Source organism: Eupeodes corollae, chromosome 1 (genome assembly GCF_945859685.1).
Source record: "Eupeodes corollae chromosome 1, idEupCoro1.1, whole genome shotgun sequence".
Taxonomy (NCBI): Eukaryota; Metazoa; Arthropoda; class Insecta; order Diptera; family Syrphidae; genus Eupeodes; species Eupeodes corollae.
The window spans coordinates 46,774,267-46,790,785 of record NC_079147.1 but is presented as its reverse complement, the minus strand read 5'-3'; the positions used below and the strand labels follow the sequence as shown (position 1 = coordinate 46,790,785).

Sequence of the window (16,519 nt, the reverse complement as noted above, 5' to 3'; positions counted from 1 at the left end):
GAGAAGCTTGCCGTTGCATGCGATGCTTATGCTTAAACGTTAAACCTAAACGGCTAAAGTGCTGGGAGTTTTCTTCGTCTAATGCTCACAAAATAGTGAGTAAATTGAGATACAAACCGTTTTGCATTTTCCAACACTCTTATCTTATCGTCTTCTATCGTGTGTTTGAGATCTTAAGAGCGAGCAAAACACTTTGAATTAGAACTCTCATCCGGATGATGATGATGTTTTTGTTCCATTTTCTATCTATTTTCATTCTGCCTATATCTATTCTAACACGCAGAAGGCCGGGAGTGTTGTACCGTACTAAATGTGAAAATTCTGGAGTCGCCACCGACCGCGGTGCTCATCCCGACGTTCGTCGTCATCGGCGTCGTTCTCGTTGCTTTATCAAAGCAGTAGAAGTATCTAACAAAAGAAAGGGAATTATATGCAAGTCTATATAGTGTGGAGCTTGCTAATTTGGTCTGATGTCTTAGAATAGAAGACATAGATCGTTTAGTAGGTAGATAGATACTCAAGGTATGTACAGGTACTGAGCCAGTAGATTTCCATAAAGATAGGGCGGTTCTTTTGTGTGAACAAATTGAGCAACAGAAAAAGACGTGGCAACAGGACATTACTTATCCTGGACCACGATCGTTTAACTATGTGATTACATCATACCTCGCGGTGGTAGCAGCGCCAGCCGCCAGCTCCCTCCCACCGATATAACGAAGTAAATCAATGTTTTTTACGACTTTCACACGTATCGATTGGATGTATCTTTTATAGGACCGAGGTATCTATAGTAAATCTAAATCAGATATAAATGGCTTTGCTCGCATGTTGATGGAGATTTGCGTGGTTTGCTTTCTAAGTGAACACAAAAAAGAGAATCGTGACACGAGTGTGGAGCTGCTGCTCCTGCTAGTGCTGCGGTCCAGAGTTGATGGGTACCTCTCTACCTATGAGCACCTAACAATAAGTTATCGAATAAGTTTACCCCTCGTAAATACTAATTAGTCGAATTAATTGCATGGGAATGAAATTTATTTTGATTATCAGGACTGACTCCTGCACATCCTCTCCCCTTTGCACACCTGTTCGTTTTGTTAGCTAATACTTATGCAATGCATTTTTATCATACATCTTTTGAGAAAAATACATACATATACATTAACACACATACATTTCCTTCTTTAGTGTATGCTAATGACGATGGCTGGCACTATAGCATTACGCCATACAAAAGGAGTAGTATTATAGAGAATAAAAAAGGATTCGTTTTAAGTTGAATCTTGGCGTTCTTTCTTCTCTTAAGTTTTCTTATTTTTCTTTTTGGCAACATAATAATTATGCGGTAAATGGGACGTAAGAAGATAAGCTTAAAGTACACTATACTATGTCTGGAGCTTCGCGGCTTCCTCTGTGTCTGGTCTTGGTGTGTAACAACGATGAAGCGACGCGACGGTGGTCCCGACCAAGATGGACTTAAGATATCTTATTAAGGATTTTGTGAGGATTAAAAATTAATTTGAATGCCTAATTGTGTTTTTAAGGAAGGATAATCTTATTTCTTTTGAAATTTCTTAAAATTGTCGTCTTTTATTATTTTATTTTTTAACTATGGTTTTATATGGAAGAGCTTGCGGTATGCTTCGGTGAATTGAGATAATTTTTCAGGCAGGTATATTGTTATGACTCACTAGAATTTAAATACACGATACCCCTTTCTAAATTTTTTATATAAATAATAACTAAATCTGTTTAGCGTGTTTAAATTATTCAAGTTTTTTTTTGAACTTCGGATTTAGAAGAAGTTAGAAAACAAAAAATGATAACATGAGCCATAAAGCTTATGCAGTGAAGTTGTTTGAGTAAAGATTTGTTAGTAATTTAACGACATTCACCAAAATGGTTTGCTGTCAAAAACATTTAAAGTGTTTGTAACTTGAGAAATGCCTTAAATTATTTTCATAAAATTTGTTTCCAAGAAAAATAGCAAAGATTCAAGTTTTTAAGAAGAAACTTTGAATAAGAGAAAGAAATTCCTGAAACTATAAGCCTTCAATTCCATCTTAATTTTTTGACTCACATAAGTAGTGAACATTGGAGTGATTTTTAATTGCGACACATAGGAACTATGTGTATGGCAAGTATTGCATTCGTAAAAAAATTCGAATGACAATAAGTAGATATTAGAAAAGACACAAAAAATGGGTCCCCCATTCCATCCGTATGTCTGTCTGTCCTAGCCCCTAAAACATAAACCACTGTGCCGATTAGCTTAATCCGTTTTTTTAATACTAAAAAACCAGCAGTCGCCATACAAATTTTTTGGTGTAAATTTGAAAATTCGAATTTTTGAGAAATGAACCGATAGATTTTTTTAGAACTTTCTCTATTTTTTTCGGCTGTTTTTTACAAGAAAAAAACCTATTTTAGTTTTGCTCCAGAAAGGTACCCCCTAAGAAAGAGGTTATTTTTCTTTCAAAATTTCTCAACAACTTAATAAGATTTCTTGTCGATGGTCAAATTTTCAAATTGATGGTTTTTGATGATCAAAAATGTCATTATTTTTTTTAATGGCATTTAAAGCCGGGCAATATTTTTTTTTTTAAATTGATTTTCTGTTGAATAAAACTTTTAAGGTCGGAGCAAATTACAAAAAAATTTACGTTTTGAAGGGAATTTGCTTTATACGTTAAACACGAATTTCAAGAATATAAATGTCCCAAAAACAGCATAAGTGAAACTTTTGTTAATCTAATCGCTTATTGAAAAACACTATGCACATTTCATATTTATCAATATAAAAACTTTGAATCTCTTGTGAACTTAAGTGAAAGGAGATTCTAAAACATGTAATTTGTGACTGACTCAAAAGTTTCTGCAAAGCTTATTTGTTTACCTTAGCTTGTTTTTATTTTATATTCATAGAAGTAGAGATAGAGAAGACATTTGACATACGAAAATTACTTTTTTACCAAATTTTAGTAATATTTTTTTTAGGTTTTAAGTTTTTATTATTTGTAAAAAAAACTATCAATTTGTTTTTGCTCAAAATATTACCAGATGTCAAAAACGTGTTTCAAGGCGACAATTATTATTTTTGTCAATACTTTTGATTTTTTGTTATTCATATCAGTTTGGTATCACTTAAAATTTATGCTGCTAGCGTCATTGGTTGGTGAGATATTTTGCGTTTAAAAAAAACAGTCATTAATTTTTGTTAGGATCTTTTTTGCATTATTTTCTGTTTAATAATATATATGTATTTAAAGTCGATATATCTATTAGTTCTTGAGATATGAAAGACGACAAGATGGTTCGCGAACGTACACACTCACGCACATACATCTTTCCCTTTTATGAAGATTTTAGGGACCATGAAACGTCAAGAAACGTCTAAATTTTCGATTCGATAAATCAGACCGATTACACTAACTTCTTTTGGGAGGTTAATAATATTTTTGAATGAGCTACTGGTAGAATTTGACAAATAATTACATAGTTAGTAGTAGTAGTAGAAATCTTTATTGATTGCATAATATAATATGACAATTGTTTTTAACATAAGATTAATGTGGTTTGGCCTCAGGCCGTCTACAAGATTGACAATTATTTTTAATTTAAATTAAAAGAGGAGGAGGGGTGTTGCTTGCTGTGCGCTCCGTATATGCCTGTACCGAATTATCATTGCCAACATCAAATAATTCATCTTTTGACATTGATCAAATTATTATTAAGGTATCATTAAATTGAAAAAAAGATATTTTTGTAATAGTGAGTTATATTATATTGTACAAAGAACATATAAATAATTGTTTTTATTATATTTCTAAGCTTAATAGTAAACAGCATGTCATCTTAGTAGGTGATTTTAACTTGCCGAATTTAAATTGGGTATTTGATTCTGATGAAGGTCTTCTTGTTCCTTTTAATGTAAATAATGAGTGTGATTCCTTATTTATTGATTCGCTTTTAACTGTAAATTTGGTTCAAATAAACAATTGTAAAAATAGTTTAAATAGAACACTCGATTTATTGTTTGCAGATAAAGACTTAAATTTGTTCGTAAATAATTCTATTTTTCCAATATTTCCAAACACTTTACATCACATTGCTTTGATTTTTGAATTTAAAATAATGAACTTTTTCAAACCAGAAATGCTTTTTAAATATAGATATAATTTCTCCAAATCTAATTTTAACAACATTGCGAATTATATTGATAATAATGTAGTACTGCCTTCAACTTTTATTCAATCTTGGGAATTCTCAAGTTTTTACAGCAATTTTCTTAGTTCTCTTAAGACAGCCATCGATCTATTTGTTCCTAAAACTAAGTTGAAAAATGCTTCTAAGCCTCCTTGGTATAACAGTCGATTAATTAATTTAAATAATAAAAAGAATAAAGCTTATAAATGTTTAAGAAAGTGTTATTCTGATGCCAATTTGCGCAGCATTTATAATGAGTGTGAAATGAATTTCAATGTTCTAAATAAATTTTTATATAAAAACTATATTTACTCTTTGGAATCCAAGTAAGAGAATAGTTCGTTAACATATGGTGTTTCTTGCCAGAATGGAAAACGTCCTTTGTTACTCCTTTTCATAAATGTGGTCCAAAACAGGAAATAACAAACTACCGACCTATTAGTAAATTGTCCTCGATACCAAAAGTATTTGAAAAAATTGTTTGCGATAAATTGAATTTTTTATTAAAAGAAATCATATCCCCGTACCAACGCGGTTTTGTACCCGGTAGATCAACTTCCACTAACCTTACCATTTTCACGAATTGTATTCTCAATTCATTAGAAAAGGGTTACCAAGTGGACGTTATCTACACTGATTTTGAAACAGCGTTTGAGAGGGTGCATCATAAAATTATATTAAAAAAATTAGAGAACATAGGTTTTCATTCCAACATGCTAAAATGGCTGACAGCTTATCTTACAGGGCGCAGTCAACTCGTTTCAATTGATTCGATTACCTCTCATCCCTTTTCTGTAACTTCTGTTGTTCCGCAAGGGAGTGATTTAGGTCCAATGCTGTTCCTTATTTTTATTAATGACCTACCTGATGTCCTTACAAACTCAATGCGTCTTATGTTTGCGGATAATATATTTAATTTTTTAGACGTGTAAGAAACTTAACAGACTGTATACTTCTCCAAAACGATGTAAACAATCTTATCAAATAGTGTAATATAACCCAATTAGCTCTAAACATATCGAAATGTCAATGTTTTTCGTTTACACGTCGTTTGTTAACTATCGTTTACGACTACAATATGCAAAGTCATGTCCTTGATAGAGTGTCTATTAAAAAAGACCTTGGAGTCATTACTTCCCAGCCTAATTCGCGATTCAAAACGCACAGGACTTCGTTTATATCCATATAAGTTTTTAAAAAGCGTCTTACTCGGAATTTTCTCAGAATGGGACATTTTCCAATAAGATGAAATACATCTTCTCTCTCCTTAAGATTACAAAGGTCGCACAAAATTGTTAGTTCAGGCCGATGTGGAATGTAATTGAGCTTAATTAATTCTCCTCTTAGTTTTAATATTAAAGTTATCATGCTTAGTGGAAATCGGTTATATTATTAATTGGCTATAAATCATCCTGTGTTGCGAAGATTGCGCTTTCAATAAACAACTATTTTACATAGATCGACTTGCTCCTTTCAATAAATTCTGAAAACAGCTCCTCAAGTCACCCGGGCTAATATCAGAGTGAATGCTCACATTTTCCCGTTTAAGAAAGTGTCTCAGAAATATTTCTACATCATCGAATTTGGAATATCCCCATACTTGCGCACCATACAGTAAAATAGACACTGCAGTTGACCGGAACAGTTTGATCTTCGCGCTATGGTCCACGTTTTTACTATCGATGCAACGACCCCAAACTGCTGAGATTGCTCTTTTCGCCTCCGATAACTTAAACTGAAAGTCTTTTTTCAAGGTAAGGTTTGGGGTGATCAACATACCTAGATATTTGTGCTCCCGTACAATTTCAATATTTTGACCTTCATATTTCCACTTTTCGTTCCGAGAATATCTGCCGCAACCATTTCTGAAGACCATCATTTTCGATTTTTCCAAATTAACTGAAAGATTCCAAAGACCGCAATAGCTTTCGAGTCGGGTAATCATTCTCTGCATTCCATCAACAGACTCCGACAGAAAGACTATGTCGTCGCCAAATAACAGACATGGCACCCATATTTGACCAAGCTCAATTCCTCCTCCAATAGCTTCAACGATATCATTTATAAATAATATTAAGAGCAAGGTGCTCGAAACGCAGCCTTGTTTAACACCCATTTCCGTTGCGAAATCTTCTAAAATGAATTCACCATCCCAAACACACGAGGCGTTGCTTTCATACATAGCTTTCAATACATTTATAATTTTACTTGAGATTCCAATCTTGTACAACTTATAAAAAAGTGCCTCACTTGCAATGGAATCAAAAGCAGCGCGTAAATCTAAGAAAAAACCAAATAGTTTCTTGTTTTTTCTTTTTTTTGTAATTTTCCGCAATATTAATCGATGAAAATATCTGAAGTTGACCGGTTTCTCCTAAGGCCCGTTTGAAACTCATTAAGTATTCCCTTATTTTCCACTTATCGCGTCAACCTATTGGACATCAAGGCACTAAATAACTTTACCGAGGTGTTCAAAAATGAAATACCCCGGTAGTTTTCTGGTTTATTAAAAGCTCCCTTTCTGTTCAATTCCTCGCTTAATGCGAACACAAATTCGATCGTACAGTTCTTGTAGAATTCCATTGGTATTCGGTCATCTCCTGGAGCTTTTCCTGCTTTAGCCTTTTCAATCACATTCGCCACTTCCAAAGCTGAAAACGGTGCATCAAGAAGCTCGTCCATGAAAAAAGGGGCTGCATACTGTGGAAGCGGTGAGAACCGCGGGGTGTTGAGAAGCTTTTCAGAATAGTCTCGTAGCTCTACTGCTTTCAACGAGGAACTGATCCTATTGGTTCTACCATTTATGGTTTTTACAGCTTTCCAAAATTCTGCGGAAGACCTTGCACTGCTTAGGGCATCTAAATTTTGTTGTTCATATTGCCTCTTCTTCAAAAAACAGAGCTGCTTGTAATCCCTATTTGCTGCTGCATACATTATCTTGAAAACAGAAGAGTTGAATTTTAATAGGATTTTTAATAATGCAAATGACTACTTCCTTGCTTTAAGGCACCATTTTTCTATAAATTTAATTTTACGACTTGATGTACTGCTAGCTGGTACTGAATCCCTAATAATTTGGGTAAGATTTTCCATGTTTAGGGGGTTGTTTTCTTCCATTCGCTTACCCAGTTTCTCTTTCAAATTCTTTTGATACATGTGCTGAAAACTATTTTTCCAGAACAAAATTGGTAAGAAAGCCAGACATTTTGAATTCGAAGTTTCTTCAGACGTTGATACTGTACAAAAAATCTCTAGAGGCATGTAGTCCAAAAAACGACCTTGAAGTTCCTCAAAATTGAATTTCATGTCCCAGACATAAAACAGTAGTCAATGACTGAATACGCCGCCGTTCCTCGAATAAAAGTGTATTCACCGTAAGAATCACCTTTACAGTTTCCATTTAAAACTCTTGCATCGAATGCGTCCGCTATTTCTAAAATCTTTTCGCCCTTTCCATCACAACTTTCATTATTAACTTCCCATAGGAAGTTATTGTAATGGGTCCGATTTGTCAAATTGAAAATTTTGACATTTCTCGACGTTTCAACGCCAATAGAGTCGAAATAAAAGATTTTTAGAAAGATGTCTGTGCGTGCGTGTGTACGTACGTTCGTACGTCCGTACGTCCGTACGTTCGCGACGTTTTTTTCGTTGTCCATAGCTCAAGAACCAGAAGAGATATCGACTCCAAATAAATTTTGTTATACAGATAATAAGGCAGAAAGATGCAGAAAGGGCTCTCAAGAAAATTGCGTGGGTGTTTTTTTTACCATAGCAGTTTAAAAAAAAGGTGAAAATTTTGGTTAACCCTAAATATCTTACGAACCAAAAACGCTAGAGACTTGAATTAAATTTTATATAATAAATTGTAACGTGATCTCAAAGAAGTATATTTTTTTTGAAAAAAATATGTTTAACGGTTTTTTTTATAAATCAAAAAAACTGAAAAAAAAAATTTGTCACCTCCAAAATTTAACGACTAAAATATAATTTCATCTCCAAAACAATTTTGAGCAACGGAGAACAATGTTTTTGAAATCTGATAAAATTTTGAAAAAAATTCAATTGACAGTTTTCTTACAAAAAATAAAAATCTAAAAAAATAATAAAAGTTGGTAAAAATTGATTTTCGACTCAAATATCTTTTCAAATTTTTGAGATATTGGCTTAGATTCACTTTTATCTTTAAAAAAAATAAATTTTTTCAACGTGCAGTAAGATTTTGAAAAAAAATCGAATTGATAGTGTTTTTACAAAAAATTAAAAACCGAAAAAAAATAACAAAAGTTGGTAAACATTGAATATCGACTCAAATATCTTTTCAAAACTTTGAGATATTGGCTTTAATTTACTTTTATCTTTCAAAAACTATTGTTTTCAACATTCAGTAAAATTTTGAATAAAATCGAATTGACAGTTTTTGTACAAAAAATTAAAAACCGAAAAAAAATTAATAAAAGTTGGTAAAAATTGATTTTCGACTCAAATATCTTTTCAAAAAATTTAGATATTGGCTTCAAACTTATTTATTTTACAGAAAATATTGTTTTCAATATTCAATGATTTTTATATAAAAATCCAACAGTCCGTTTTTTCATAAAAAATAAAATCTACAAAAAATAGTACTCAAATTTGGTAAAATTGATACTAGTACATATAGACAAACTTTTAAGCAAGAAAAATCGACAGACGGGATGGGAAGTTATCAGTGTGGGTCGCATCCCAGCCTCTTTTTTGATTTCGAGTTGGATTGAGAATCTCAGATGCAGTTCCACTCAAAAACTATTTTGCGACAAACTCGCGTTGAAATCACCAACAAGTAACAAATCCATTGACCCTAAATAATAAAGTGCATCGCAAAGATTATCGTAATCTCGCATCCAGTGTTGTACTTCATTCATGAAACTTTCAATTGATGAAAAAATAATTCGAATATCACCAAAAATTGACCGCAGTGACTCTAAAGGATCAATTACTCCACATTTCAAGCCATGTGCCAGATCCCAAGTAAAAAGTTGTAATGAAAAGCTTATCACCCATTAGTTGAATTTGAGAGTTGACCGCAGGAAACCACTCACTAAAGAGCCTTGAAATCGAAAGAAGGTTGGTTTTCCTACGAGCAACATGTACGTTATATAAAACTAATTCAATTTTGTTGGAGGTTGATAACAATTTTTGGCGAAAAATCATCCTTAGCTTCCTTCAAAACGATGGCGGAACGTGCCACACAGCTCAAGGCACAATTGATATTCTGTTCTATTGATATCATGGCATGGTTATCTCACGCCAAGGTGGCGTAAGTTACCTAGATTTTGTCCACATTTTTTCTTCATTCACTTTCTTAAGCTGTTAGTCTAACTGAATAAGCAGCAAACCATCACAGCACTTAAAGACAACATAATCGATGTCTTTGGTCTAATTCAGCCTCATCTAGGCTCCCAAGTCATCCAAAACTGTAACTCAGTGTACGATACTATTTTTCACACATAATGTGTTATTAATATCTCAATAACAAGTTGTTTTACTTAGTTTTAAAAGGGAACCGCCTTCAATGGAAAACTCTTTATAAAATTTGGAAATACAAATTTTGAAAATATGACAAAATAAAATAGTTTTTATGCCAAACAAATTTTATCTTTATTCTCTCAAAACCTTGTTCTAAAACCGTTTTAAATTTTATTAAAAATAACAAGTTTTTTTTATAAATTTTTTAAATCGCACACAACTTTACAAGAAAAAAAATATCAGCTTGATTTTTATTTAAACTTCGTAAAGATAAAAAAGTACTCCCCATTGACAGATATTATATTAGTTCCTCAAAGCATTTAATATACATTTCCTTAACACATTTTCCCGGAAATGAAATCCGTTTCCTTTTGTCTTATATACGTTCTACATGTGGGTATGTGTGAATGTACTACATATGTACAATATCATCTAGCATAATCTTACCGCAAGACAAATTGGCAGCTACAAGTGGAACAAAAAATAAAGAAAGAAGTCACTTAAACTAAAGTTAACACCGTGTATACGACTCTATCGCATGTCTATTTGCAACCAAATCGACTTATCTGAAAGTTTTTGCTGCATCACATGGGACGAGGGTGTAAAATTTACAAAGCACAAGGGTTGTGGTTTTATTTTGACGATAGAAAACAAACACATGTACATATCTTCAAAATTTGTATGTATTCATATTCGTACATGTAAAATATATGTTCATTTGAGGAACGTCGTCGAGGCTGTCGCTTGTAGTCGTCGTCGTCGATATCTTGAGGCATTCCTATAAGTAATAACAACGACGACGACGAGCGACGATGCCGACGAATTCTTTCGAATGTGATTTTCTGCTCTTTCTGTGTTATTTTTTTGTATTTTTTTATTTTGTCTAAAATAACTTTCTTGCTTCCTTATCTCGTCCCTAAAAGCATCATACTCTTAAACGATTCCTATGTACATAAAAGCATACATCCTATACACATCCTCATATTCTCGCACAGCCAACGGCTTTTAGTGTTAACTTAGCGGAAATAATGGATAAAATGAAAGGAAAGGAGGAATATGTATATGTATCCTAAAGATACTTGTTGGGGAAATATTCCGAATATAAAACCAACAACAGCAACGAGCAAAACATCCGGATATTCCTTAATCCAACTTATGACTTAACTAAACAAACAACAATGTTATACTTTTAGGTTTTATGTATTTTTTTTTTCTCATGCCGAGATTTGTGTCCTTGATTTTTTTTTTTTAAATTCGTCCTTTTTTTCTATCATGGGAAATAAAAGTTCTCGAAGTCGCAAATTGTTATGCTTTTGATTTCATTTTATCGTCAATTTGCTTGTAGTCCCTCATGATTACAAAAGAATATCCCCCTTTCTTCCAATTTTTGCCAACAACATTACGGAAAAACTAAAATAGTCGAACGTCCTCATTTTGCATGAAATTTCAGCCTACTAAAAAATAGAGTCCATTGTCCTGTCCCCGTTATCATTCGAGTAGGCACTAAGGCAGGCAACAAAAAAATAAAAAAATTACTGTATGCAAACCACTTGTGATGCGATCTGGTTCAGGATTCAGGATTCAGGAAAATGTGGAAACTTTCCTAATATTGTAAACAATTTTACCCTAGCGTACACTATTTCGGCATATTTTTTAAGCAATCTTTTATGATGATGGTGCGCTATTGTCATCGTTGTTGTTGTTTTCGTTTGCAGTTGGTAACTAACGTATATAGAGATGTCCTTTGGGAAAGCCTTTACATAGTGGTTATAAATGCAAGAGAATAAACAACCATCAAGGACTAAGTATTAACAATCGTTATCTGAATAGAACATATTTGCATATATTATTATATACCTACAAACATGGATATGTACATTTTTGTTAATATTTATATGAGTTTCATATATTTCATTCTTTGTACATTTTTTTAACATATTTTATTGTTGTGAGTTGAACGTTTGGCAGCCCTTCTCTTACAACTTATTTGTCATAGATATTTGAAATGGAAAAGGACAATTGCCTGCTTTTAGAAAACTTATCATCATCAACGACTTCCTTGTGCTTAGGGTAGATTCTCAGGGTTCTTTTAATAAAAGGGGGTTGTGGTAGGTAATTAACAAACATGCACGCAAGGGAATAGCTTCGGAACGATTAAGAAAAATGTACCATAAACTGTGAGACGAAGAATAGCTGTGAGATTAACTAATAGCCAACAAGGATATTTAGACCAAAACGTTTGAAATAGAAAATTCAAAACTGGAAATGTGTGAACTAAAAATGGTTGGTGGAAGTGAGAGAGAGATAGTTGGACTCGGAATAAAACTTGTAGGCATCCCCTCTTTCCCTAAAAATTGAGACTTCAAATTCACTAAGCCCTGATTCTTCAAAATTTATTTATATTTACATTTTTTAACTTCCAGAAGATAAAATTGTTTAAAATACGGTAAATCATCTTATAAGCTTATTTTGGGGAACGAACTTTTTAACATTTTTTATCTTCTTTTTATCTCTTCACAATTTCCTAATTTTGTATTTGACAATGCGACAAAAGTTGGGATCAAGGATATACTGATGAGCATTCCTAGAAGCGTGACTATTACGGTTAAGCGGAGGAATACAGCTGGCTATTTCTCTAGAGCATACGCTGTAAAAATAACATTAAAAAAGGGTTAGACAAGAAACCTTACAAGCGAAATAAATGAACTAGTGATGATATTATCACCAGTCAATTTAAATGCTCTACGTTCGGTTCTGTCCAAAAAGCTTAAGTAAGTTGCAGCAGCATCGGCCCAGAGATGGAAGTTATACTGAAGCCTTGGACGTATATAAGTCTTGTAAATATCAGCCCGATCCGAAGGGATACAAATTTCTTCTAAATTTCTAATTGTATTGAACGACTTAAAAGGTCATTACTAATTCAATGCAGAAGTGCCAAACCTTATCAAATGCCTAGGAAGTATCAAGTGCATAATCTTCCTTTCCCCAAAACAATGTAAGGATTTGCTCCACTGTTCGGTAAGATGAACCATGAGATCACTCGTGGACCTATTGCTGCAAAAAATTGTACTCTTGGTCATTAAGAAGCTTTCGATCTTCGATATATTTCTTGAGCTGATAATTAATCAGCGTCTAGATGACCTTGAAAAGAAGGGACATAGGTGCAATTGGTCGGTAATTAGAGGGTGAGGAAGATTCGTCTTTTTTGGGAATCGGCTATGCAAATCCGCTCAGATGAAAAAGCTTACTCAATTTTTTTGCCAGGGTTGAAGAACTACTCTTCAGAACAATAGTGGGGATACCATCCGGACCAACGGATTTATGTATGTTAAGATCCTTTAGGACTCTGGTTACAGTACGAGCGCGAAAAAATATTTGCCCCATAGAATAACTAATCGATGACAGGCAGAGTCATAACACCCACTGGCAGCGATGAATTGACGGCGAACTGCCTAGCAAAGAGATTAACTTTCCCTGAAGAGCTAACAAAAGGAGTGTCATTGACAACGAGCGTAGGAACCAAGGTAGCGGAAGAATTCCTCATATTTTTTTTACAAATGACCAAAAATTTGTACTGCCTTTGAGACATTGCAGTATTTTTGCCGTAATTTTTGGTCATGAAAAAATTCGTCCGTCGAATATGGGCTTTGCAGGCTTTCCTTGCTTGCTTGAACTTATCCCAGTTTTAATTAGTTGGATTGGCTTTTAAACATCCGAAACTTATCTTCTTAACCCTAATAACCTTTTTACAGCTCCCATCGAACCATGCGTTTTCCTTAAGTCTGATGCTTTCAATCCTATTTGGATAAAAGTTCTCATTCCCAAAAGAATAAAACTTGTGATCATATCAACGCTGGCGTCAACTTCACTATCGAGAAAGCATAGTGACCAGTTAAAGATCCTAAAATAATTTTATTGGGATCGTCCCAGTTGGATTTCTCGTATTGCCAAACGGTTCTCTTAGTAGATCTTTCTTTAATTAGAGAGTTTTGACACGATAAATTTGCTGATACGACACAATGGTCAGATGCGCCTGCCCTAGAGGTGATAGAACACTAAAAGTGTTCTCATCAGGGTCAGAGGTAAGAAACAAGTCAAGAGTGTTTTCTGCTCGACGTAACACGTCTGATATTTGAGTGGGTCCATTGATCAGCTGATTTAGGTGGCACACAATCCTTTGGATGTTGTCTGCCCCAAATTTTCAAGCCATTGAAATCGCCCGTAACAAAGATTTTAGTGCGAGGATAGAAAGAAGCAATTCTTTGGATTTGATCAGACAAGGGATCAAATTCCCGAGAAGTTGACATTCTGTCGAAATTAGGGCTTCTATAATGACGGCAATAGTGAATGATTTGCTTATTTACAGAAAGTTTAAACCACATAAATAGAATAGAGGCACAAAGCTATACCCATGAATACAAAATTCGGTAAGATCGGAATTTTCACCTACTTGGGTTTCACTCAGTGCCAAAAAAGAGCTGGCCTGTTTAACTTCAACTTAAATTGCTCATATTCAGAATATAACACTATAATTTAATATAAAACTTTGTGTGTTTCTATAGATTTTCAAAAATAAAAATAATATTTAAAAAAAAAAAATAAAACACCATGTATGGGAAATAGGTTTTTAATGGATTGGTTTTCAACCAATTCAACCATGTTCTCAATCATCTTTATTATTATTCCCTTGATACTATAGACCAAAATATGACCCTTGTCCATTTCCGTAAACCTCCCTATTCCCAACATTATATACCTACCCTAACAAAAAAGAAAAACGATTTCGTAATCCAAAATGAGATGTATGGTAGGTACATAGATATTATGTTCATTATTCCCAAAAGGACTTAAAATGTCATTTGTGCCTTTTTTATGTTGTTATCATTTATATATTATGTTTATGTATTATTCTTGTGTACCTTTCTTGTAGCACATAAAAAGAATTTTAACATATGCAAAATGAAAAAGTGAACAATATCTACAATCTACATACATACATACAAAATGGTTTCCTTGAAATATTGGTCCTTTAAAAAACCAAAAATACAAACAAAAAAAAACAGAACAGAACTAAAGCCCAAGTCGAATTCTCACAGTTTTCAATTCCCTTATCTTATAAAACAATTCGAAACCTATTTTCTTTCAACAGTATTATAACCTTCCCCCCCCCCAACTCTCTTGCGAAGCATTTTTATATATTTTATCCAAAGTCTGTCTTTATGACCACCCACCGTGTCAACCCAATATAATATGTGTGTAAGGGGGATGGTTAGCCAACCCCTAAGCTTGTTTGGGACACCAAAAGAAAAAAAAACACACAAAAATCTCGAAATCAGCATATTTCCAGGAATAGCAAACAACCGAAATGATTTCTCATGCTCTTCACATGTCATTATCATCGTGTCGGCCTAGTGAGGTGGAAAAATGAAAGTGGAAGTGGAAGTGGAAATGGTCTTCGTCGACATTGTAGAATCTGTTTCAGACATTTTACCAATATACATATCTATGGCTTTCGGGTGTTATTATGTACCCACTTATATGAATCTTTAAGAATAGGTTAGGTATATCTTGATTCTTGAAAAGAGGTATACGAGTGGATATCGAAATCTAGAACCATTGGCTCTTAGCTGGGCTAAGCGTTAGCACAAGTAAATCATCTATTCTTATAAAAATAGAAGACATCTATAGGAATATTTTGGAGAAATGCCATTTAGCACGACAGGAAATTACAAACTTTACAGGGTGAACAATTTCAATTCATCTATTTAATTTTATTAGGAGTATAAAATATTTTTAAAGACTTTAAAACGTCAATTCAAATACAATAAGTAAAAAACTTTTTAACACGAACTGATTTAAGGTAAATAACAATTAAATAGCTTTTTAAAACATTGATATCAAGGGAATGTCATTAATTACACAAAAGTGATAAATGATTTATAGTTATCATAGTTTTGTTGAAAAGTCTTCGGATGATGGATTGGTTTTGGTGTTCTTACACTTCTAAAAAGTTTTAAAGTAAGAAATGTGACTAAGTTGTTTTTAATATGCGAATGCTTTCGTACAAAATTTGTTTGAATACTTCTATTTAAAGCTTTTCTCTTAGGTTAAGTATTGTCCATTTTTAAAAGATACGACTTTCGATTATTGCGAAACTATAAGCTCGAAATTCACTAAAATTCTCATTTCACATTAATTTGAAAAACATTTTTTACATATGCTGAAGGAATGAAAGCAGTTAATAAGAAAATCAAGTGCTGTGCAGTTCATGTTTAGAAATGATTTTTTGTAAATATTATTCCTTTAATATTAGATTTTAAGAATTTTATTCAAATAGTTCCTGAGAAACTACGAGTTATGAAACGCTGCTTGAATATTGAACAAATGGACAAAGTTATCGAATTCCTAAGAACTGATTTCAAGAATCTTAATATCAAAATGTAAACATGGAAGAGGGTTGATCTTACAAAAATGCCAATTAATTTTTTTGCACATTAAACTGACTTGTGAAGTTCTTATCTCTCAAGCTTTTCTTAATACATCACGAAGAGGACAGAGGAAGAATGATTGGAATACTTTATTGACCCCAATTTTGTATTAACATTAAATCAAAACTTCTCTTCCTAACTAAAATATAAGGCACGAGTTGGTCTCACAAGCTTGCTCCGCAATCCAAAGAGATAACCACACATTATAACTTCCCATTTCGTCTGCCGATTTATTTGACACAAAATATTCATAGCAATACAGGGTTATCCATTTTCAGTTTCAAAAGTAAACGTAAAAAAGAGGCTGGGATGCGACCCACACT

General features: G+C 33.2%; 2 protein-coding genes across 2 annotated transcripts in view; one reads left to right on the top strand and one right to left on the bottom strand.

Moving 5' to 3' along the window:
- Positions 1-7,137, bottom strand: part of LOC129938547 (protein turtle homolog A-like) — a 103,317-nt gene extending 96,180 nt beyond the window's left edge. The window contains exons 1-2 of the mRNA XM_056046180.1: positions 6,690-7,137; positions 5,983-6,483 (exon numbers count right to left, since the gene is read on the bottom strand). Of these exons, the coding sequence (XP_055902155.1) occupies positions 5,983-6,483; positions 6,690-7,137 (949 nt within the window). The remainder of the gene's footprint in view (positions 1-5,982; positions 6,484-6,689) is intronic.
- Positions 7,138-11,988: 4,851 nt separating this feature from the next.
- The window catches only part of LOC129938540 (proline-rich transmembrane protein 1-like), a 25,621-nt gene continuing 21,090 nt past the window's right edge, over positions 11,989-16,519 (top strand). Inside the window, exon 1 of the mRNA XM_056046169.1 lies at positions 11,989-12,001. Coding sequence (XP_055902144.1) covers positions 11,989-12,001 — 13 coding nt within the window. The remainder of the gene's footprint in view (positions 12,002-16,519) is intronic.